We start from the raw sequence: 26237 nt of genomic DNA on the forward strand, positions 1-26237 counted from the left end.
TGCCCACTGACTGGCAGCAGCGCCTCCGATCATTTCTAAAACCACTGGTCCAAGCAAATCACATTAATTCCACCAATCTCATCCTCCCCATGATTGATACATCAATACAGGCCTAGTCAACTGGTGCATGGCACTGGCTGGTCTGAGAATAGGGTACACGTTGTAATGTTGGCCAATGATACCAGGAGGAAGTTTGCTGGGCATTTTGCAGGAAAGCTTCCTAGGAGAACACCTAAGGAAGTGTTACTCACTCCGTCATGTCCAACTCTGCGACCCCATGGACTATAGCCCGCCAGGCTCTTCTGTCCACGGGGATTCTCCAAGTAAGAATACTGCAGTGGGTTGCCATGCTCTCCCCCAGGGGATCTTCCCAACCCAGGGATCGAACCCAGATGTCCCTCATTGCAGGCAGATTCTTTACCATCTGAGCCACCAGGGAAGCCTACACCTAAGGAAAGACAGTTTCTTTTCTTATTCTCTACACGCTTACAAATGGATGTGAGGCCTGAAAATTCTGGACTCATCTCAGAACCACCTGGAAAATGAAACCAACAAATGGGAGGACAAAGTGAAAAGCACGGAGGAACTGAGCTAAATTTGGATTCTGTCACCCTTGGGGTCTACTCTACCTCTGGGCTTCCGGTTACATAAATCAATTAATTTCTTATGGTTTAAGCTGCTTTGAATTTGGATTTGACTTCTTGAAGCTGAAAGCACTTTGATACATTCATAAACAACTTCACAAGTCAAAGACTGAGGCCTGGTTAAAATAACAACAACAATAAAAAGAGAATATTGTTGTGTATTTCTATACCAAGTGGTAAAAAAGAAAGCAACTATGTTTTTTTTTTTAAACCTATGGTGTATGTGAGGCAGGCTGTGCTGGTGCATAAGACTACAGCTCTTATGTCAAGGAGCTGTAGTACAAGACTCTAGTCCTTCCATCCAGCAGCAGACATATGGCGGAAGAATGGACAGCACGTTCACACACATGCAGCCTGTTGGAGGAAACGTGTGAAAAGCACATGCTTAATCTGCAAAGAAAAAATACACTTATGATAAAAAAACAGTCTTTGTGTTCAGAGAGTTCTACAGGGTGCACTGTGAACAAATAGGAGAGAAAAAATAGTCTAAGTCCCTGGTCTCATGAAAACTATCATCAAAAAGACCCCCCCCAAAAAAAAATTCAGTTGACCCTTGAACAAGGGTTGAACTGCATGGGTCCACTTATACGTGGGTTTTGTTTTTTTTTATTAAATGTGTACAGTTCTACAAAATCATCTACTGTTGGCTGAATCTGCAGGTGTAGAACCATGGGTACCAAGGGCTCACTATAAAGTTACTCTCTGATTTTCAACTATGCATTGGTCAACGCCCTGAGTCCCTAAACCTCATACTGTTCAAGAGTCAACATACATGTTTACTAAGTATGGTAAGTGATGAGGAAATCACAGGTAGAGAACTGGGCAGTCAGATACAGTTAACTGTGTTAGGTTTTCTGAACGTGCCAGGATCTGAGCTTCAAAATTATGGGTTAGAAACCCTGGGAGGTTACAGAAACATGGGGCATATAGGAGGAGGAAAAGGTGTGTTTAGAAACAGGATTGAAAATTTTAGTAGCATGTGCTGCTGAAATGGCAGTAGGTACGATTCTAGATGGTTCCACCGCCAGACTCAGGTCAGACAGCAGGGTAAAAGCAAAGAACAAACATATAATTGGAGATAGAGCCTGAAGGTGCAATCGCTATTCCACTATGGCCTGTCTGACCTTAAGTAACTGACCAATTACTCAACCCTCACAGTGTCAGTGTCCTCATCTTACAGGGAACATAAGGATGATCATAAGGATTAAATGATAGTGAAGTCGCTCAGTCGGGTCTGACTCTCTGCGACCCTGTGGACTGTGTCCATGGGATTCTCCAGGCAAGAGTACTGGAGTGGGTTGCCATTTCCTTCTCCAGGGGATCTTCCCAACCCAGGGATCAAACCCAGGTCTCCAGCATTGTAGGCAGACGCTTTATCATCTGAGCCACCAGGGAAGTCTCAGGATTAAATGAGATGAGGCTTTAAAGTGACCTGTACAATTGGGAGGTGCTTAATCATGGTAGTTATTATCACTTTTGGGCTTCCCAGGTGGCGCTAGTGGTAAAGAACCCACCTGTCAATGCAGGAGACCTAAGAGATGTGGGTTTGCTCCCTGGGTCAGGAAGATCCCTTGGAGAAGGGTGTGGTAACCCACTCCAGTATTCTTGCCTGGAGAATCCCACTGACAGAGGAGCCTGGTGGGCTATAGTTCATGGGGTCGCAGAGTTGAACACGACTGAAGTGACTTAGCAACACTAGCATTATCACTCTTAAAACCCTAAGCAATTCACCCAAATTAGTGTCAGAACATTTATAAGGCAAACAGAAAGGAAACTTGATACACATATTACATGGGGTTTCAAAAAAAGCTCTTTGCTTTTTTGAACAGCCAACTGGAACCTATTTTTTAAAAATCCTAAATTAAAAGAAAACAATGATAAATAAGAAAATAGATTGTGATTAAGAGATTATAAATATATTTATTGGTAATATTATTGAATACTGAATGCAGAGAACAGAATACAAAGAAATCAACACTTAAAAGGAAACATTAATCTTTAAAAATGCAATATATTTACATATATGTTAACCAATTTTGCACATCTGTTTAGAGTTACAAACAAATACAAAGCTAATTCCAAAGCTTTTAATTTGAAGTGTTCTCCATTCTAACGTCCACTGCTTTTTGCTGTATTTACACCAAGTATGATTAATTTTGTTTGCAGCTAATCTAAAAGCAAGAGGCTATGAGCTGACCCTGAGGCAGTTAGGTACATCAGGAATTTCAGAACAGCTCTTTAAGACAGGATAAAGTCACATGAAAGAAGATGCCTCAATCCTAGATATATAAATTCAGAAGAGAAAATAGAAGCAAAAGGAATCACAGAAATACCAATTCTGTTCTAAATTATAATTTCTAATTCTAGCAACAATTCAATTAGCAGCAGCTTAGAGGACTATGTTCTAAAAAATAAAACCATTAGTTCTTTCACCACAATTTTCTGACTATACCTAATGAATAATTATCAAGTCTTCATATCTTTTTTTTTAATAACCCAATAATATGATATAAACATAGCGGAATCATTAACAAGAGGCCTTCAAACACACTGCAGAAAGCTTCAATATAGTTTTGGGGCCAGATTTCAATTTACATAATATTACCATTCATAAAGACACCTGGTACAATACTGTTCAGCACTGTTAACTCAGAAATGCTCCATCCATTCTTTCCATCAGGGAACAACTGACATGGATGGGATTGTTACGACAATTCTAACAGGGTCTCTAAAGAGGATTGCACATAAAATGAAAAAATTATGAACTATGATATAATCATGACAACACAGCTAGCTTATAGAACTGAATTTTTCACCATAATAATGGTACTACAGAATTACAGTGACATTAAACATCAGAAATATTTATTCCTGCTAACTACTGAGTAGAAAAAGTCTTCCAACTGTATTTTTGATGAATAGGATATCTTTGAAACAAACACTAGGGGGAAATTAAAAGTTTCTCAATTGAAAATTCTCAAGGTCATTTTTCACAGATATTAACAACAAGCAAAGCAACTTACAAAAAAAATCAAGCTTATCTTAAAAACAAATAAATATAAGATCAAATCAATCATTTTTGAGGAAAATATAGCTCCTTTTCAAAAGTTCTGTTTGGTTTGTGACTAGACTTGAAAATATTAAAATAAACCAAAGAGATCCCTTGAAAATATTAAAATAAACCAACAGATCCCAACAATGCTGATTTGCGCTACAAGATCTGAAAAAAGGGCTTCAGGTTTTAAGCTGAAGGTTTCATTTCCCCATACCCTACTATTCCCCAGAGAAAGTAAATAGTGAAAAGCAGCTCTTGTAAAAATACACAAAAACAAAACAAAACTACCAACCACAACTAATCATATAAAACAAACTTTAAACATTTCACTCTAGTTGGTCTTATGTTAGGGTAAGGTTTCTGTAGCAAGGATTTCCTAGTCTCATCCTCTCTCTCTCATTCGTTAGTCAATGCCACATTGTTATCAAACAAGGCTATGCTGAGCCTTTCCCAAGAAGTCAGGCTGAGCTGGAGGTAGCTTTAGGACAGCATCCTTGACTACAGTATGTAGTTAGTTCAAACAGACAGGTTGTTCTAAAAGGATTACAATGTGTAAAAATGCAAAAAGAAACAAAAGTACAGCCCTCACTGCTCTGCACTAAGAGATTTTGAGAAACAGAACGAACACTGGAAGCCAGGACACTGGCATCTGTCTCCTCTCCCAGGAGCTCCTCTAATGCACCAGTTCAGGCTGGTTTTCCACGAAGGGCAGCACCCCACTTACATAGTAGGCGATGCCAAGAGACAGCAGAGCGATGACAAAGATCAAGAGCAGCACCCTCCAGAAGCCCAGATCCTCTACAAACTCCTGCCACGTGGTGCGGAAGCTGGACAGGACCCCCTCCCCCTGCTGCAGGTTGGGATTGAGGAGGGAATGGCTTTCCATGGCGCTGTGAGAGAAGCAAAGGGAAAGAAAGGGCATGAAACAACACATCACCCATTTCAAAAACAAAAAACCAAAGAAACTGCATTGTTTAAGAAGACTAATCTTAAAATATACATTGACGAGAAAAAAACTGACATATATATTCTAACCCATTTATGTACCGATTTAAATACCCATTTATGTACCGATTTAAATATCTGCAAGTATTTGGACAATTTACCTTGAACCATAAATTGCTAAACAATAATGATTATGTTCCTTGGTTAAGTATCTAGAAGAGTCAAAGGTAGAAGCTCCAATACTTAGACTATCTGATACTAAGAGCCGATTCATCGGGAAACACCTTTATGCTAGCAAGATTGAGGGCTGCAGGAAAAGGGGGCAACAGAGGATGAGATGGTTACATGGCATCATCAACTCAATGGACATGAGTTTGAGCAAACTCCAGGAGATGGTGAAGGACAGGGAAGCTGGCATGCTACAGTCCATGGGGTCGCAAAGAGTTGGACACAACTGAACAACAACAAAAACATCCCAACCGTGAAGCAGAAGTCTTGAAAGTGAAAGTGAAGTAGCTCAGTTGTGTCCGACTCTTTGTGACCCCGTGGACGTAGCCTGCCAGGCTCGTCCCTCCATGGGATTCTCAAGGCAAGAATACTGGAGTGGGTTGCCATTTCCTTCTCCAGGGGATCTTCCCAACCCAGGGATCAAATCCGGGTCTCCTGCATTGCAGGCAGATGCTTTAACCTCTAAGCCACCAGGGAAGAAGTCTTGAACAGTGTGTGAATCTTAAAGGCGGATTTTTATCAATTTAGTTCAATAATCTGACCAATGAAGGAATTCCTTCTTTAAACTGAAATACTCTAATAATGGATGCTTACTCTGTTGTACACTTGGACAGGGCTAGCCATTAGTGATTCCTCTTAATAGCTTCTTCCCACTGGTTTTAGCTCTATCTTGTACAATAAAACAAAATAAGTTTACTTCTCTTCTGTATAAAGGCTGAGTCTAGTTGAAAATAAGGTAGTACAAGTACCATAAAAACTATATAAGTGAGAACATGACTGCTACACACAGTATATCTGACACTGGTATTCGAGAGGCTGCACTGTGATGAGTTTGAAGCTCCAAGAGATTAGCACCCACAATTATGTCACAACATGCAGGACCAATAACAGGGTATCATTTAGATTAAAGCCACAATGACCATAATCATAGGTATCAACTAGTGATTGCTGTTATTCTTCTTTCTAAACTTCTTTTCATATTCTTCTGACCATCTTGGGACAGAACAATGGAAACAGCACAAAACAAGGTCTTAGAGTCTGGTTCATCATGCACAGCTGACAGGTTTTTTTGGTAAGTTACAATTTTACTTTATTCACCGACACTGTTAACCACAGACCTTTCAGCTTTTCCTGGCATTAGTGTCTTTTCCAATCCTAGGAAAATGACTTTGTAAAGGGCCAGTCTGTTTGCCATCCAAACTTTTTTTATATGATAAAAAATGTTTATCTTCTGAATAGGAGAAGACATTTTCAATGGGAATTTTTAACAATACAAAAATTTGAAGAAAACTCTAGCAAGTTCAAAGATAAGATTAGAACTCTGAGAAGTTCAGGAGAGGTTAATTTTTTTTTTTTTGGCTCACTTCTCTATTTATTAAATAATCACATGTGGAGAGGCACAAAGCACTTAAGTTTTATATGACTACAAAGTTATCACAAATCCCAAACTTCTTAGCCACAGATATTTCACTTACTCTCTTTAAAAAAAAGGCTTTTAAAACATCTGAGTTAGCTTGATACACAGAGACTCTGAACTACATATTTTTAAATGCTTGTACTTCCTGCTCTAATAATGTCTTCATTTTGACTTACATGAAATTTATTGACTACATCTGATTCAAAATGCTCTCATACTTAAAGGTGTTAGATATACAGGTATCCCCCACTTTTTGAAAGTTCACTTTATGCCACCTCACTTTTAAGAAACATCTACTATACTACCTGTATTTGCTAATTAAAAGAAATTCCGAGAGGATTTTTGCTTTTATAGGAAGAAAGGCATAAAGCAAAACAGTGTTCAGCGTTTGTCTTGCAGCAAGACTGGCACCGCCCAGCTCCTTCCCCAGGAACCTCACAGCATCTCGGTGTCCAGCTGCCCAGCCCTGAACGGTGCTTGGAGCACCTGTGTTTTATCTCAGTTTGTTCTGTGCATCTGTTAGTAAGATGAGTCCTAAGGTTCTTCACTTTATGCCATCTCAACTTAAGGAAAAGTTTCCTAGGAACATTCTACTTTTGGATAGTGGGGGTGGGGTGGGGACCTATAAAATGAGACTTCAGTTGCGCCTTCTCTAAGAGCTCATGAAGTTCTGACACTCAGAACTGTCTATGGTGACTTGATCCAATGAAATATTTTCTACTATCTAGGAAATGTGTGATTCTAGTATGATGGTCTGTGTGTACAATGTTTAATTTTTTTGTACACTGCGTCTACACTGTCTCTGTCAGACCACACCTAACATAAAAAGAACTAAATTAAACTTAGGTTAAATGGTGTAGGGAAATATTTTTCATCAACTTGATTTATAGGCCCTTAAGAAGTTATGCTATGTTTCAGGGAATTATAAAGGAACATGAAAATACTAAATACATTCAAAATCTTGCTTTATCTCCTGTTCTAGAAAAGGCTAATCATCACATAGCTATGCCACAATGCCATGTACTAGCCAACACCTTTAAGCTTCCCCCTCACTTTAAGTTGATATAATTCATGTACCATAAAATTCATCTTTCTAAAGTACATGATTTAGTGTTATTTAGAAAATTCACAAAGCTGCAGAACCACCTCCACTATCTAATTTCATCTTACCTCTATAATGAACACTGTGCCCTTCAGCAGCCACCGGCCCTTGTCCCTTCCCCTGCTCCTGGCAACCCCTCCTGCCTTCTGTGCCTGGCTTCTCTCATGGAGCATGTTTTCAAAGCTCATCAGTGTTGTGGCACATGTCAGTTATTTCATTACTTTTTATAGTGGGATAATATTTCACTGAATGGATAGATGACATTTTGCTTATCCATTCATCAACGATGGACTTTTGGGTGGTTTCTACCTTTTGGCTATTATAAATAAAGCTTCTGTGAAATTTGCATACAAGTTTTTGTGTAAACATGTGTTTTCAGTTTTCTTGGGTATATACCAAAAAGTGGAATTGTTGGGTCATATGGTGACTCTGTGTAACTTTTTGAGGAGTTGGCAGACTGTCTTCCACAGCAGCTACTTTACATTCCCACCAGCAATGTAGGGTGGTTCAAATTTTCCTACATCATTGCCAGTACTTGTTATTGTCCATCTTTTTGACTGCAACCGTTCTGTTGGGTATGAAGTGGTATTTCACTCTGGTTTCAATTTGCATTTTCCCTAATGACCAATGATGCTGCTTTTAAGCTTTCTAATTTAAGCTTCAACCACACCTTCCTATCATGACACTGAAGGGCAGGAGTAAGACCAGGCAACTAGGTAGTACAAGTATTAATAATTCAATTTTTAAAGAACAAGCTTTACCTAATGCTGTCAATAATATGAATCCTCATATTGAAGTGCAATGGCATGTATGTGAAAGAAGCAGGAATAAATATTTTACACTGCACTGCTCAAATGACTAATCACTTCTGAGTTAATAAGGAATCACAACTGAGGCAAAATAAAACATATTTCTAATACAGAGATGTCAAGAAACTGGCTAGTAACAAAATATACCAAGCAAGATCCTGAAAATAGACCAGGAAGAGCACATCTAGGACATTTTTCACGGTAAAGAAGCCCAAAGTCATTATGAAAATAAATTTCAAGTTATTTTGGAAGCATATGCTCTTTAACAAAAAACAGATAACTCAATGTTATTAAATTTCTTACAGCAATCTGACCGCCAATCCAGAGCACACAGGTGAGAGAAGGGCTTGCCAGTGCACCGCTGACTTCTTATTTTATGTACTTGTCAGCCTTCAGTGATAAGTCATGAGGAGCATGCACCATTTTAGAAGTAAAACACTTTAATTTCTTTGGACAATAATAAGTGTTTACCACAAGCAAAATAATCCTAAACCTGAGAGTGGAATTAGTGGTCCCGAAGAAGTACATGAGCAAGTCTATGAAGAGGGAGGAAAGGAATCATGCGCACAGAGGAATCAAATTAAGGGTGAAGTATGAAAGCCAGAGAGGATTTCATCTGGAACTCACAAACAATGATCCCAAAGTCTAAGTGGACCATATGATCCTAATTCTAAGTCCTGGTCAATCTGCTACTGAGTCAGTAGCTAATGAGGGCCCCAGGCCCCTGAAAAATCTAGGAGGAGATTATGTAAGTTCATTATACTTCTTACCTTGCAATATCTGGAAGGCTGAAATTACATGGTGGTCAACCAAACTACAAGCTGGTACAACTAAATCTGGCCTAGAGGCTTTACCTGTTGAGCCCGTGACGCCAAGAGAAAAGATGACTGATCACCTTGTCAGAGCTTCCTGAACTATGTTCTGAATGGCTTTTAGATGAGGAATGAGGAGCTATTTGAGACCATGTCAGTCACTCCATCTTAGCTTCAGTTACATACAGGAGCCCAAATTTCATTTGTTCCAACTCATGGTAAAGTCACTTGCACATCACTGAATTGTGTATGTGTTAAATCTTGTTTTACTCTCCTCCTGTTTTACTTTTCCCTTAGCACTTTAATTCCCTATTTCTGGAACTACCTTTCCTAATATTGTCCAAGTTCTTCTATCTTTCTCTGCCTTTTTTGAAATCCCATTCTTTTTGTGACCTGTACCTAAATTCTCAAACTCCTGTTTCCTTCTCTCCTATTCGGCTCTTCTCTTGTCCTGCCAGTACAGCAGGCTGCCCTCCACAGTGGCCAACAGAACATTCTGTGCATGTGGGCACACAGTGTTTTCTGTTGATGGCTTTTCAATCGTAATCTGGAGCCATAAGGACCAATAGAGAGTTCTAACAAAGTGTCAAGCACTTTACTTGAAAGCAAATAAATATAAAGCTGACAAAAAGTTGTCAAAAAAGATTCACTCAATGTAAGACCAGAAACTATAAAACTCTTAGAGGAAAACATAGGCAGAACACTCTTTGGCATAAATCACAGCAAGATCCTCTATGACCACCTTCTAGAGCAATGGAAATAAAAACAAAAATAAACAAGTGGGACCTGATTAAACTTAAAAGCTTTTGCACAGGAAAGGAAAATATTAACAAGGTGAAAAGACAAGTCTCAGAAAGGGAGAAAATAATAGCAAATGAGACAACTGACAAAGGATTAATCTTCAAAATATACAAGCAGCTCATGGAGCTCAATGTCAGAAAAACAACACCCCAATCAAAAGTGGGCAGAAAACCTAAACTGACATTTCTCCAAAGAAGACACACAGATGGCTAATAAACACATGAAAAGATGCTCAACGTCCCTCATTATTAGAGAAATGCAAATCAAAACTATAGTGAGGTATCACCTCACACTGATCAGAATGGCCATCATCAAAAAATCCACAAACAATGAATGTTGGAGAGGGTGTGGAGAGAAGGGAACCCTCTTGCACTGCTGGTGGGAATGTAAATTGATGCAGCTACTATGGAGAACAGTATGCAGATTCCAAAAAAAAAGAACCTAGAAATAAAACTACCGTATGACCCAACAATCCCACTAATGGACACGTACCCTGAGAAAACCATAATTTAAAAAGACATACGCACCCCAATGTTCATTGCAGCACTATTTATAATAGCTAGGACATGGAAGCAATCTAGATGTCCATGGACAGATGAATGGATAAAGAAGCTATAGAAGATATACAAAAGGGAATATTACTCAGCTACAAAAAGGAATGCATTTGAGTCAATTCTAATGAGGCAGATGAACCTAGAGCCCATTAAACAGAGTGAAGTCTAAGTCAGAAAGTGAAAAATACTGTGTATATTAACACATGTAAATGGACTCTAGAAAGATGGTACTGATGAACCTACTCGCAGGGGAGCAATGGAGAAGGAGACATAGAGAACAGGCTTGTGGCCACAGAGGGGGAAGGTGGGGGCGGGACAAACTGAGAGAGGAGCACTGAAATGTATATATTATCATACAGAAAACAGAGAGCCAGCGGGAATTTTAAATTTGTCTCAGGGAGCTCAAATCGGTGCTCTGTGACAACCTAGGGGGTGGGATGGTGGGGCGGTAGTGTGGGGGAGGCTCAACAGGGAGGGGACATATGTATGCCTATGGCTGATTCATGTGGATGTATGGCAGAAACCAGCACAGTACTGTAGAGCAATTATCCTCCAATTAAAAACAAATAAATTTAAAAAGACAAAAGAAACAAACCACAAAAAAAGATTCACCCAAAGTGACTTGCCTCTTAAAAAAATGAAATCTTAAGTACCTTTCACTCTCAGCTGTCTGCATGGTCTCTAGCTTTGAGTGAGTTCCTCTGTTAAATCCTTTTACCTCCTGTTCTTCCAACGATTCCAGCAATCGGATGACATCTTTATTCACTCCCCTGCGCTTTGCCAGAACTAGGGGTGTAGCACCTTGATGGTTGCTAAAAAGTTCATAAAAATAAAAATAGCTGTTACACTATACTGTTAGTAGCCATTTGTGGGGATCTCAGTGAGGAAGGCATGGGCCCCATTAACTCAAAATTAAAACCAGAACAGAACCAGTGGTTGAGATGGAGCCTGAATTTTGAGTTAACCTTTTTTTTTTCTTTTAGGAAAAAGGAAAAAATATACATAGTCAAGAGTAAATAAATGAGAATAAAGAAAAAAGGGCATCTTCCTAGAAACTAACTGGAAAAGTCTAGATTCTAGATTCATTCTTATCTGACATTTGTTTATATATTATAAAATATTAATATTTTATTATATTTTATTTATATTTATATTTCATGAGAACAGTGTCTATTTTTTTAAATGTCTAAGAACTAAAAGAAAAAAAAAAACCCAAGCTCAAAAGCAATAAAATAATCTGCTTTGGTTCACCTAACCATTTAACAACAGGAGAAAGCCTGACCAACACTGAATCCTGTAGTTAATTCCTAGACATTTTGTCCTATAGTAGCAGAATCATTTACTGTCTTATTCGGATTTAGGGACATTATAGCACCAATAAATTAGGTATAAAAATGTATCTTAAAGGTCAAGGTTTCTTTTTAAAGTGACCTGATATTGTTCCCACTCAAGAGACAAGGTATCACTAAAACAAAACAAAAAACACTACTTCTTCAAATTGTTCAGTATAAGAAGGACTCTTATACTTCATGAGTCCAGAGAGATAATGAAGCTAGTCTGGTATATTACACGATAGAAGTCAAACAAGCTTTGGAACCAGGTGGAACTAGTTTTAAATTCCAACTGTGTTAAGTCATTTAACCCAGAATTCTTGTCTCAACTATTTCATCTATAAAGTGAATACTTAAGAGCTATTCATTCTGAAGATTAAATGAGCTAACACAGTAAACGCAGTGCCCAGGTCATAACAGATTTTCAACAAATGTTAGTTCTTCTTTTTCCCTTGTCTTATAATACATAATTAATTAGTAGCAGAACTTAGCCACTATTTTCATAGAAAACTTTACATTGCTTCAGCACAAATCTAGAAGTCAGGCTCTTGTTCCCTCACTCATTGTCCTCAATACCTTTCTGAGCTTGTCACTACACTTGATCAATGAGGAAACAAAATCAATAGATTCCAAGATTAGACCACTGGCTGAGAGGCTAATGGGAGGAAGTGACGAGACTTCAAAAACCACAGAACTTACCAAATATCAATTTTGAGTCCATTGGAAACCAAGAATTGAATAGTATCCACATGGCCACAGAGATGAAGAGCTGTGTTTCCCTGATAATCAGTGGCCAGGAGATCAGCACCAAATTTATGTAACAACTGGCAGATGTCTACATTCCCTCTGGCTGCTGCGAGGTGAAGGCCTGTTCTGCCCCTGCTGTCACGAATATTTGGGTCAAAGCCACTTTCCAAAAGCCTCTTGGAGTAGTTAAAGTCTCCATCAATACAGGCCTGTAGCAAGGGTACATTAGTCTGAGAAGAATCATTTACAAAAACGTAGGACATTGTTCGGTTGTGGTGGATGGAATGTGCCTGTAAAGAAACATGAGGTGAGTTGAGATTCAGAGAAGTCAAACTAAATCAAGAGAGTGAAGTCATTTAGAAAAGTACTATTTCTTACCTTCTTGGTCTCCTGCCTCTAATAAGTTACTTAACCAAACAGAAACATCAGAGTTATCAATTATATCTTATTTTCCATTAAAATGTCTAAGTTTTCCCATATCTGCTGGATCAAAATTCAATTAAATTATCATAAAGCCCTTTTTCATCATATAAAAAGACTGAGATATTTTTAAAGTAAAGCAAGACATAAGCGCTTAGATTTAGCTTTATTACATTGTCGGAAGACATAGACAGTAAGTTCCTTACACACACACACATACACACACAGCAGTTCTCTTTCATATATTTGTTTCTTATTGAGATATTCTATACGGTAAAACAGAATCATGTGCTCAAAAGTTAACTGAATCAGCATAAAAAAAACAATTAACTTAATTCACACTCAGTAAACACCTGCTCGATGCTGTTTGGGGTTAGATGTGGGTTCGATCCCTGGGTTGGGAAGGTCCCCTGGTGGAAAGCAGGGCAGCCCACTCCAGTATTCTTGCCTGGGAAATCCCACGGACAGAGGAGCCTGGCGGGCCACAGTCCAGGGGGTTGCAAAGAGTTGGACACGACTGAGCAACTATCAGTTTCACTTTCAAATGCTGTTTAGAGCACAAAGGTCAAATTTTAATAGAAAGAGAAAAGCTAAGGAAAGCAGAAAACTAAATTTAAAAACCAGACCTATCATGAAATTAAGAATGTCCATCTTTTTTACAGTATTGATCCTATTCTGCTTTGTTCTATGGTTATCTAGCTACCTGATTTTGCCAAACGCCCACTGTCTGAAGATGGAGAGATGAGGTCTCCATGGGAATAGCTGTGTCCATGCTAATATTGCACCCATCCGAGTAGACTCACTTCACCAAGGGGTTTGTCCACACCTCTTTCACTGACACTCCCCGCCCCTAGAAATCTCTTGGGTCTCTCAGTGTGCATGCATGCATGTGCATCTCCAACCCACCTGCAACCATCTCTTCCTTGAATCATTTAAGAAAAAGTTAAAGCCTGACACGAGAAACTTTACTAAGCAGTTAAAGAGAAAACAAACTGAAAGAAGAAAACAAAGGCAGAGACTAATAATGTGTTTGTAAAGATGGCTCCTAAGGTTATAAAAGTTTAGTCACAAATGAGCTGGCTTGTAATTTACGAGGCAAAGTCTTTCTGGAACACAGATGGAATTGGATGCTAGATCAATCTATTGTGCCTAACCTCACAGGGATTCAGAAAGCCTGGCTCTGGAGTCTGGTGAGATTCTTGGCCGGTACTCCTTTTAGCCTGGTTTCCCACAGAGCCACTGCCCCTCTGGTCCTGGGCCATGTTAAGCTCTGCTGCTGCCATGAGGGCAAAGGGGAAACAGTAAGACAGAGAGAGGGCCTGTTCTGAGCCAGGCACCGCATTAAGGGCTTTTAATGAATTTTATTTAATCTTCCCAATAAGTCCATCTGCAGCTATTCTGGAGCCCCCCAAAATAAAGTCTGACACTGTTTCCACTGTTTCCCCATCTATTTCCCATAAAGTGATGGGACCAGATGCCATGATCTTCGTTTTCTAATGTTGAGCTTTAAACCAACTTTTTCACTCTCCTCTTCACTTTCATCAAGAGGCTTTTTAGTTCCTCTTCACTTTCTGCCATAAGGGTGGTGTCATCTGCGTATCTGAGGATATTGATATTTCTCCTGGCAATCTTGATTCCAGCTTGTGCTTCTTCCAGCCCCACGTTTCTCATGATGTACTCTGCATATAAGTTAAATAAGCAGGGTGACAATATACAGCCTTGACGTACTCCTTTTCCTATTTGGAACCAGTCTGTTGTTCTGTGTCCAGTTCTAACTGTTGCTTCCTGACCTGCATATAGGTTTCTCAAGAGGCAGGTCAGGTGCTCTGGTATTCCCATCTCTTTCAGAATTTTCCACAGTTCATTGTGAGCCACACAGTCAAAGGCTTTGGCATAGTCAATAAGGCAGAAATAGATGTTTTTCTGGAACTCTCTTGCTTTTTCCATGATCCAGCGAATATTGGCAATTTGATCTCTGGTTCCTCTGCCTTTTCTAAAACTAGCTTGAACATCTGGAAGTTCACGGTTCACATATTGCTGAAGCCTGGCTTGGAGAATTTTGAGCATTACTTTACTAGTGTGTGAGATGAGTGCAATTGTGCAGTAGTTTTAACATCATCTGGCATTGCCTTTCTTTGGGATTGGAATGAAAACTGAACTTCTCCAGTCCTGTGGCCACTGCTGAGTTTTCCAAATTTCCTGGCATATTGAGGGCAGCACTTTCACAGCATCATCTTTCAGGATTTGAAATAGCTCAACTAGAATTCCAACACCTCCACTAGCTTTGTTCATAGTGATGCTTTCTAAGGCCCACTTGACATCACATTCCAGGATGTCTGGCTCTAGGTCAGTGATCACACCATCGTGATTATCTAGGTTGTAAAGATCTTTTTTGTACAGTTCTTCTGTGTATTGCCACCTCTTCTTAATATCTTCTGCTTCCGTTTTAGGTCCATACCATTTCTGTCCCTTATCGAGCCCATCTTTGCATGAAATGTTTCCTTGGTATCTCTAATTTTCTTGAAGAGATCTCTCTTCTCCAAAATCACTGCAGATGGTGATTGCGGCCATGAAATTAAAAGACGCTTACTCCTTGGAAGGAAAGTTATTACCAACCTAGATAGCATATTAAAAATCAGAGACATTATTTTGCCAACAAAGGTCCATCTAGTCAAGGCTATGGTTTTTCTAGTGGTCATGTATGGATGTGAGAGTTGGACTGTGTAGAAAGCTGAGTGCTGAAGAATTGATGCTTTTGAACTGTGGTATTGGAGAAGACTCTTGAGAGTCTCTTGGACTGCAGGGAGATCCAACCAGTCCATCCTAAAGGAGATCAGTTCTGGGTGTTCATTGGAAGGACTGATGTTGAAACTAAACTCCAATACTTTGGCCACCTCATGCGAAGAGTTGACTCATTGGAAAAGACCCTGATGCTGGGAGGGATTGGGGGCAGGAGGAGAAGGGGACGACAGAGGATGAGATGGCTGGATGGCATCACTGACTCAATGGACATGAGTTTGGGTAAACTCTGGGAGTTGGTGATGGACAGGGAGGCCTGGTGTGCTGCGATTCATGGGAGTCGGACACGACTGAGTGACTGAATTGAATAAGCCCATGGTAAGATTTACTATACTTGATTTTAGTAGGGGTCATTGAAGCATTCTAAGTCAAGGAAATGGCATAGTCTTAGTATATCATTCTTTCAAAAAGATGATTTTGTTGGCAATATAAAGAGGTTGGATTGGAGGGGCTCAAGACTGGAGACAGGGAGATCAATCAATAACTCATTGTAGAAATCCAGGCAAGAAATGAGGATAGCCTGATCTAATACAGTGGCAGAGAGAAGGGGGCATACTGGAGGGATAGCCTAGATAGAATTAACACAGATATGTAGGGTGAGAAGGAACTGTTAAGGGTAATTCTAAATAAGGGAGAAATCTGCTTATGATTAAGAATTACAGAAATCAAGATAAGATAAACTTCAGATTATGATATTATATAATACTTTTAAAAGAAACTAACCCAATGGGAAGATGTTAATCAAAAAACAGTCAAAAATTCTCGTTCAAGGTAATCTCCCTATTTTCCCCTATAGTATTCATTAACTGGATCATAAAAAAAGACAGAGGTATCACAAATGTCTTAAAAATTAAGATACCACGTATCAAGGATTTTTCAAGAGGTAATGTGCTTTGGTTAAATTCTCTAAGAATAGATAATGAAAAACAATCTACTTGGTGTTTTTGAACCAAAAAACATAGTGTTTTTTGGTTCTAACACAGTAAGAATTCTTGTGGTTTTCAGACTGGGATTCTTTTGAATATTGGCTCAGTAAAAAGGGCAAGACTTTCTTGTCTATTTTTTGAGTGAGAATAAGCATGGTATATTATGTGAGTTTCTCTGTGTCCTTAAGAAACTACTAACCTCCAAATTGAATAAGCCTAAAGTCTAACGATAGATCATATTTTTCATCTTGATTACAGAACTGAATATACCCAAATTCAAGACCACAGTTCACTGAAGTTTTTGCATATTGTGAAGAAGTCCACAGTAGAAAATACTCACGTAAGCCTTAAGATTGGATCTTTCTTTATCACGTGACAGTTTCTCTGAATTCTTAACAAAGTTCACCAGAATATCCAGAAATGTGCCAGCAAGGATCTACAGTAAAGAGAAAATTCAGTTATAACAAAGGACCTGCTGTTCTACTAAACCTAGACAACGTAGAGGGACCTGTAAATACTTCCTAGACCATCAATGGGTAAGGCATCCACTTATGAAGTTGGTAAAGCCACTGAGGAGTAATAAAGTGGCAAAAGGAGCCCACAAACACGGTCAGAAAGACGGAAGAGTCAGATAATGTGCCACCAGCAGTGAAGAAAATTCACTGGACTGTGAAAATTTGCTCTAATGTACCAGAATTTGAAATGCATATTTTTCACATTAGAAACGGTGGCTGCATCTCAGGTTAGCCCACCAAAGCAATTTCAGAAATAAAATCCTATTTGCAGTGGGGGAAAAAAGTAAAAACAATCCAATATTTATGTTAAACCAAATAGGTACGGCTGTGTGGGCGCAGGAGGGCCAAGAGGAGCTACTCCACATTCAAGGTCAGGAGGGGTGGCTGTGAGGAGATACCCCTCGTCCAAGGTAAGGAGCAGCGGCTGTGCTTTGCTGGAGCAGCCGTGAAGAGATACCCCACGTCCAAGGTAAGAGAAACCCAAGTAAGACGGTAGGTGTTGCAAGAGGGCATCAGAGGGCAGACACACTGAAACCATACTCACAGAAAACTAGTCAATCTAATCACACTAGGACCACAGCCTTGTCTAACTCAATGAAACTAAGCCATGCCTGTGGGGCCACCCAAGACAGGCAGGTCATGGTGGAGAGGTCAGGCAGAATGTGGTCCACAGGAGAAGGGAATGGCAAACCACTTCAGTATTCTTGCCTTGAGAACTCCATGAACAGTATGAAAAGGTAAAATGATAGGACACTGAAAGAGGAACTCCCCAGGTCAGTAGGTGCCCAATATGCTACTGGAGATCAGTGGAGAAATAACTCCAGAAAGAATGAAGGGATGGAGTCAAAGCAAAACCAATACCCAGTTGTGGATGTAACTGGTGATAGAAGCAAGGTCTGATGCTGTAAAGAGCAATACTGCACAGGAACCTGGAATATCAGGTCCATGAATCAAGGCAAATTGGAAGTGGTCAAACAGGAGATGGCAAGAGTGAACGTCGACATTCTAGGAATCAGCGAACTAAAATGGACTGGAATGGGTGAATTTAACTCAGATGACCATTATATCTACTACGGTGGGCAGGAATCCCTCAGAAGAAATGGAGTAGCCATCATGGTCAACAAAAGAGTCTGAAATGCAGTACTTGGATGCAACCTCAAAAATGACAGAATGATCTCTGTTCGTTTCCAAGGCAAACCATTCAATATCACAGTAATCCAAGTCTATGCCCTAACCAGTAATGCTGAAGAAGCTGAAGTTGAACAGTTCTATGAAGACCTACAAGACCTTTTAGAACTAACACCCAAAAAAGATGTCCTTTTCATTATAGGGGACTGGAATGCAAAAGTAGGTAGTCAGGAAACATCTGGAGTAACAGGCAAATTTGGCCTTGGAGTACAGAATGAAGCAGGGCAAAGGCTAATAGAGTTTTGCCAAGAGAACGCACTGGTCATAGCAAACACCCTCTTCCAACAACACAAGAGAAGACTCTACACATGGACATCACCAGATGGTCAACACCGAAATCAGACTGATTGTATTCTTTGCAGCCAAGGATGGAGAAGCTCTATACAGTCAGCAAAAACAAGACCAGGAGCTGCCTGTGGCTCAGATCAGGAACTCCTTATTGCCAAATTCAAACTTAAATTGAAGAAAGTAGGGAAAACCACTAGACCATTCAGGTATGACCTAAATCAAATCCCTTATGATTATACAGTGGAAGTGAGAAATAGATTTAAGGGACTAGATCTGATAGACAGAGTGCCTGATGAACTATGGACAGAAGTTCATGACACTGTACAGGAGACAGGGATCATGACCATCCCCAAGAAAAAGAGATGCAAAAAAGCAAAATGGCTGTCTGGGGAGGCCTTACAAATAGCTGTGAAAAGAAGAGAAGCAAAAAGCAAAGGAGAAAAGGAAAGATATAAGCATCTGAATGCAGAGTTCCAAAGAATAGCAAGAAGAGATAAAAAGCCTTCCTCAGCAATCAATGCAAGGAAATAGAGGAAAACAACAGAATGGGAAAGACTAGAGATCTCTTCAAGAAAATCAGAGATACCAAGAGAACATTTCATGCAAAGATGGGCTCGATAAAGGACAGAAATGGTATGGATGGACCTAACAGAAGCAGAAGATATTAAGAAGAGACAGCAAGAATACACAGAAGAACTGTACAAAAAAGATCTTCACGACCAAGATAATCACAATGGTGTGATCACTCACCTAGAGCCAGACATCCTGGAATGTGAAGTCAAGTGGGCCTTAGAAAGCATCACTACAAACAAAGCTAGTCGAAGTGATGGAATTCCAGTTGAGCCATCTCAAATCATGAAAGATGATGCTGTGAAAGTGCTGCACTCAATATGCCAGCAAATTTGGAAAACTCAGCAGTGGCCACAGGACAGTTTTCATTCCAATCCCAAAGAAAGGCAATGCCAAATGATGTTCAAACTACTGCACAATTGCACTCATCTCACATGCTAGTAAAGTAATGCTCAAAATTCCCCAAGCCAGGCTTCAGCAATATGTGAACCGTGAACTTCCAAATGTTCAAGCTGGTTTTAGAAAAGGCAGAGGAACCAGAGATCAAATTGCCAATATTCGCTGGATCATGGAAAAAGCAAGAGAGTTCCAGAAAAACATCTATTTCTGCCTTATTGACTATGCCAAAGCCTTTGACTGTGTGGCTCACAATGAACTGTGGAAAATTCTGAAAGAGATGGGAATACCAGAGCACCTGACCTGCCTCTTGAGAAACCTATATGCAGGTCAGGAAGCAACAGTTAGAACTGGACACAGAACAACAGACTGGTTCCAAATAGGAAAAGGAGTACGTCAAGGCTGTATATTGTCACCCTGCTTATTTAACTTATATGCAGAGTACATCATGAGAAACGTGGGGCTGGAAGAAGCACAAGCTGGAATCAAGATTGCCAGGAGAAATATCAATATCCTCAGATACGCAGATGACACCACCCTTATGGCAGAAAGTGAAGAGGAACTAAAAAGCCTCTTGATGAAAGTGAAGGAGAGTGAAAAAGTTGGCTTAAAGCTCAACATTCAGAAAATGAAGATCATGGCATCTGGTCCCATCACTTCATTGGAAATAGATGGGGAAACAGTGGAAACAGTGTCAGACTTTATTTTGGGGGGCTCCAAAATCACTGCAGATGGTGACTGCAGCCATGAAATTAAAAGACGCTTACTCCTTGGAAGGAAAGTTATGACCAACCTAGGTAGCATATTTAAAAGCAGAGACATTACTGTGCCAACAAAGGTCTGCCTAATCAAGGCTATGGTTTTTCCAGTAGTTATGTATGGATGTGAGAGTTGGACGGTGAAGAAAGCTGAGTGCCAAAGAACTGATGCTTTTGAACTGTGGTGTTGGAGAAGACTTGAGAGTCCCTTGGACTGCAAGGAGATCCAACCAGTCCATCCTAAAGGAGATCAGTCCAGGGTGTTCATTGGAAGGACTGATGCTGAAACTGAAACTCCAATACTTTGGCCACCTATGCGAAGAGTTGACTCATTGGAAAAGACCAATACTGGGAGGGATTGGGGGCAGGAAAAGGGGATGATAGAGGATGAGATGGCTGGATGGCATCACCGACTTGATGGACATCGGTTTGAGTAGACTCCAGGAGTTGGTGACAGACAGGGAGGCCTGGCGTGCTGCAGTTCATGGGGTAGGAAAGAGTCAGACACGACTGAGTGACTGAACTGAACTGAAGTGAAATAGGTACATTTAAGGAAAAAAAAAATTCTAATTTGAATGCTGGTATACTTAAATTTCTGAGATTGTTCCCCCATCTTTTCTCTTCAGTGTGAAAGAAAACTGGCTCAGCTCTAACTGCAGTCTTTTCCACCTACCTGACCTCACCCCTCTTGCACCTTGGTGGTGCCCCATCTCTGTGCTTTCACTGGGAGCCCCTCAGGTTTCCCCTCAGGGCACTGAGAGACATTTCCAGAGACTTCTTTTTGACTACTCTCTCCTCTTGAAGGAACATGGAAGGGAGGGAGGTCATGGACAGGAAGTATGGACCACAAAAAATCCATAGTAATTTGCTAGGTAAACATTTCTGTGTGCCAAAAATGTTCTAGATACCATGCAAAGTGGTAAAGTTGGAAAGTAAAGTCTAAATTCCAAATTTATAGCTCCAGCTGAAATTCATGACTTTTACTAGTCATTCGTGCTGTTATCAAGTCCCCTTAAGTAAACTTATATAGGAAAGTAATTAGTGGCATTTTATGAAGCTCCATTTACCAGTGTAAGTTAGGTTGTATCATAAAGGCTAACAGTGCGAGGCTGGAAGTGAAGACAAGGGCTGACAAGCTGCATGAGAGGACCAGTCCCATAATAGTTCAGCAAATACCCTGATGACACAGTAATACTCAAAACATCCACCCTTCTTGACTGTTTCCTAGTTTTCTGTCGGTCTGTAATAGCAGTTTAGACAAACTTCATTTATCACTGATTTATCAAATCACTCAATTGATTTCCTTGAACAAATAATCTGTGTTTACCCAAAGCTTACTATTTTCCTCTCTTGTCCTGCCCACTGGAGCTGAGTGTTCATGACTAAAGCCTCTAATATATTAATATAAAATCTTCCTTTTTCAATGTTAAAATGGTACAGAGGTTATTTTGAAGTTTGTAACATTTATATTGGGTTAGCCAAAAAGTTCACTTGGGTTTTTCTGTACAACCTTAATAAGAAAACCTGAATGAACTTTTTGGTCAACCCAATATTATGAAAAGGACAACTGCTGCTTTGTGATTGGAGACAGAATTATAGATTATATAGTTATGCACCCCCAAAGTAATCCAAATGTTTCCTTAAATTTACAAGAAAGACTATTTTCTGCGTTTATTTTGATATGACAAGGCCCAATAAGAAAATAAACTTGATCATATTACAAATTTACAATTTCAAACTAAATATTTTATAAATGCATTAGACTTACTAGAAACCTGCCAAGAAAATGTCAAAGACCCTAAATAAATCACTAGAAAGCTATTAATAGCTTCCACCCAAAATAATAGGAATGAATAAAAATCAGGATATATATTAACTGTAGTCCGAAGGGTGAAGAGGACTCAAGATTTTTTTCAGTTAAATTTTTTGAGATAATTGTACATTCAGCTTCAGCTGTAAGAAATAATACAGAGAGATCCTGTGTGGCATCCAGTCAGTTTCCCTCATGATAACATAGAGTAAAATTGTAGTACAACATCAGTCAGGATATTAACTGACACTGATAAAGTCAGGACACGGGCCCAGAACCTCTCCATCCCCACCAGGGTCTTTGCCCACTTACAGCCACACCTATTCCCCTCCTGCCCCCACCTTCCCTTAACCCCTGGAAACCACTACCGTCTTCCATTTCTAGAATTCTGTCATTTTAAGAATGATACATAAATGGAGCCATACAGTATGCCACCTTTGAGGATTTTTTTTTTCCACTCAACATAATTCTCTGGAGATTTACCTGGGTTGTTGTCTGTATCAACAGGTTCTTTCAACTGCTGAGTAGTATTCCATGGTATGGATGTACCACAGTTTAACTGTCTACTTACTGAAGGACATCTGATTATCTCTAGTTTGGGGTGTTATGCTAAAGCTTCTAAAACATTCAGGTGCATGTTTTTTATGGGAATATAAATCTTCATTTTTCTGGGATAAATGGCAAGGAGTGCAATTTCTGAGTCATATGGAAGCCTAAAGATTTTGATGAAAATATTGTTGAGTCTGAAGGTATTTATTTTCCCCATGTAAGGGAAAAGAAAAAAAAGGAAGAAAGAAAGGTCTTCTTTGAGGTCATTTCTCTGGGTGCTAGAAGAGTAACCAGAGGTTACTTATGGAAGAGGTTATTTATGGAAGAATTTGTAGAACTCACCACGTGGAAGGGCTCAGGTGGAAGCCCTGGTATTTACCAAAGGGAAGGTGTCATAAGAACCATTTCACAAGCATTAATGTGTGATATCTTTCAAGACTCACAGAAGGCTGAGTCTGTCACCTTGTGAAAGGATGTGGGCACACTGGAGGCGGCCTTAGAGGTGGGGAATGCAGGAGGGAGAGGGATGCGATGCAGTCAGACTCTCCTGCCAGGGGCTGCTTTCAGGAGCGTACAGGACTCTAGAGGCAGTTTCTCTACAGTCAGATGTTCAGAGGGCTTGGCTGCTCCACCCAGAATGTATCTGGAACTGGAACACCTAGGCTTGAGCCCCACTTCAGTTACATAATAGCTATATGACTCAAGTACCCAAAATGTAAGTTACCACCCTCCAGAGGCTGGGCACAGCTCTGAGACCAGTCCTCAACTGTACTCTAGCTTGCATAGAGCACTGATCCCCTGTTAACACAGCAGTTTCTAACAACTGGGTGACCTCTAGTGGGGAATAAAGACCTCGAAGAAAGAAAAAGAACTGGTTCCTCCTCACAGAGGAAAAACCACAAAAACAGCCAATACTGGGAATAGTCAAGCCCCAGAAAGCCCTCAGGTTGTTCACCATGGCCTAGTTTTGATTCCTAAGGGACAGTGTTCAACGACTGGTTCAGAGGCCAACTCCCTGGGATTGTTAGAAGCAGGACTTTAGGGGTCAGGTCTTAGAGGGCTGGTATTAGCTTTAAAACTTCCAACTCCATGCTCTGTTATACTGCACAGGAATGATGAGGATGGAGTCACTCATTCTCTGGGACAAGGCAGTCACCCAGATCTCAGTAACAAGAGCTCCTAAAGCCAAACAGCGCTTGTATAAACCCACATAACAAAGAGTAAGTAGGTTTCAGTGAAAACTTGTGAGTCGCCAACTTGTTTTATATTTTATAGTTTTATTTTACATTAATTTTAGGCCAATCTCAACAGCTTTAAGTATTCTTGATGGTTAAGAAATAGTGAAGAAAACATGTTCTATTTTAACATATACTTACTATACCATAACTTTAAATTGGTATTCTATATCCAATATCACCAACCATACATAATGTATTGATTTATTTTTCATTTTGAAAAGTCACTGGGAAAGGCAAGACCAAATGCTACATTCTTGGTTCAAATGGACTGACAGCCTTATGCCTACATAAGCAACTTTGATCAGAGATCAAAGTACCAAACACTCAACAAAATTCAAGGAAAAATGGCATACCTGAAGAGATACGCTATCAGATCTTATCACCTGCATTTTCTAATGTCAAGGGAAAGTACTAAAACCGAGAATGACGTTAATGGAACCCCCGAATCTGGATTCACTATACCTCACCTGATTATTCTTACCCTATTAGAAGGATACAGTTGTTTTTAAAACATAAAATGATCTCAAAGAGCCATAAAACAAGAATGTCCAATGAATTTATTAAATCCTAACTGCTTGCAGTTTAAAATTACCTTTCATAAAACCTAAGCAATGTATGGATCCACAGATATTAGACAAGGGGATAAAAAGCCCTATGTAAAAGAAATTTAGCTGTGAGCAAGTAAAAATTTAAACAGTCTTTAAACCCTTTCCCAAAACACAGATAATATATTTCTCCATCTATTTATCTTTAGCAGCTATATTTCTCTAATGTTGTTGTTTAGTCGCTAAGTCATGTCCAACTCTTTTGCAACCCAATGGACTATAGCCCAGCAGGCTCCTCTGTCCGTGGGATTTCTCAGGCAAGAATACTGGAGTGGGTTGCCATTTCCTTCTCCAGGGGCTCTTCCTGACTCAGGGATTAAACCTGCATCTCCTGCCTTGCAGGGGGATCCTTTATCACTGAGTCCTCCCTGGAAGCTCCGTATTTCTGTAATAGAGTGGTCTTGATAAATTTCAAGACTTAGAAACTTTAATGTGTCTAAGTTTATTATTGTCAGAGTGGATTTCAAATTTAGTCTATAAGATTTCCAAAATGCCATGCAGCTTCTATACAATTATCAAGATAATCAGGAGAAAATGGTTTATACAAAGCTTTGTTGCTTGTTTACAACTGTTTTTTATTTTTTCCTGGTGGTTCAGATGGTAAAGCATCTGCCTGCAATGTGGGAGACTTGGGTTTGATCCCTGGGTTGGGAAGATCCCCTTGAGAAGGAATTCCATCACCTCCAGTAGCTTTGTTCATAATGATACAACTGTTTTTTAAATTCCTGACAGACCATGCCTCTAAGAAGACAAAAAACGGGTCTGACCTGTCTGTGTATCCTGGCAGATTACACAGTGCCTGGCACATTGTTTCTTAAAACCTAGACATGGGGGGATTCAATAATTCTTTGCTGAATGTACACTCAATTAAGTTCACTATAACAGGATTTTGAAGTAACATTTTTCTTATGACTAGTTCTATAGTTCATTGTAAAATTCTTAAGAAAATAAACGTGAACAAAGAGAAGAAAGTACATTATCATAATCCTAACAACTAGAAGTAACTATCATTAATATTTTGACGTTACAGTTTCACAGCTTTTTTCTCTATATGAATGTTTAATTAATACTATACATACTAATGTTAAACTTTTTTATTATCTTGTGAACATGCTTCCATGCTACCAGTCTTCTAAATTATTTTTAATGGTATATTCTATTGTTTGCATGTAGCATAATTTTATTATTGAATTTCCTAGCATATTAAAAAAGAATCCGCCCTATAGTCTTCCAATTATTACCCAGATTCAAATTCACTGACACTGAAGATAGTCTAAGAGAATTTTTAAATAACATTTTTGGACAAAATGTGACTATCACAATAAGTTTTCAGGCAATGTATTTAAAAAATGTGACACAGATGAACCTGACTATAATGAAAGGCTGTGGAACGAGCTTCATTTCTTACTGGCAAATGGTGTTACTGTGATAGCAATCTTAATGCAATGCTTGCTTTGCTCACTGTAAAACTTCCAAGATTCTTATTTACCGTTCATCTTAAACTAAGTTAGATTTTGGATCCTTTTGCTGTTGTTCAGTCGCTAAGTCGGGTACGATTCTTTGCGACCACATGGGCTATAGCCTGCCAGGACCCCGTCCTTCACTCTCTCTTGGAGTCTGCTCAAATTTATGTCCATTGAGTCAGTGATGCTATCTAACCATCTCGTCCTATGCTGCCCCCTCCTCCTGCCCTCGTGATGCCTTTCCTAGCATCAGGGTCTTTTCCAGTA

General features: G+C 39.6%; 1 protein-coding gene across 2 annotated transcripts in view; it reads right to left on the bottom strand.

Annotated features, from left to right (window-relative positions):
* Positions 1-2544: 2544 nt before the first annotated feature.
* ANKRD46 (ankyrin repeat domain 46) overlaps positions 2545-26237 on the bottom strand; it is a 41378-nt gene continuing 17685 nt past the window's right edge. For both annotated transcript variants that reach the window (XM_006055232.4, XM_044928573.2), the window contains exons 2-5: positions 16931-17026; positions 12398-12735; positions 11021-11179; positions 2545-4589 (exon numbers count right to left, since the gene is read on the bottom strand). In XM_006055232.4, the coding sequence (XP_006055294.1) occupies positions 4373-4589; positions 11021-11179; positions 12398-12708 (687 nt within the window). In that variant the 5' untranslated portion in view covers positions 12709-12735; positions 16931-17026 and the 3' untranslated portion in view covers positions 2545-4372. The remainder of the gene's footprint in view (positions 4590-11020; positions 11180-12397; positions 12736-16930; positions 17027-26237) is intronic.

This window comes from Bubalus bubalis, chromosome 15, assembly GCF_019923935.1.
Source record: "Bubalus bubalis isolate 160015118507 breed Murrah chromosome 15, NDDB_SH_1, whole genome shotgun sequence".
NCBI lineage: Eukaryota > Metazoa > Chordata > Mammalia > Artiodactyla > Bovidae > Bubalus > Bubalus bubalis.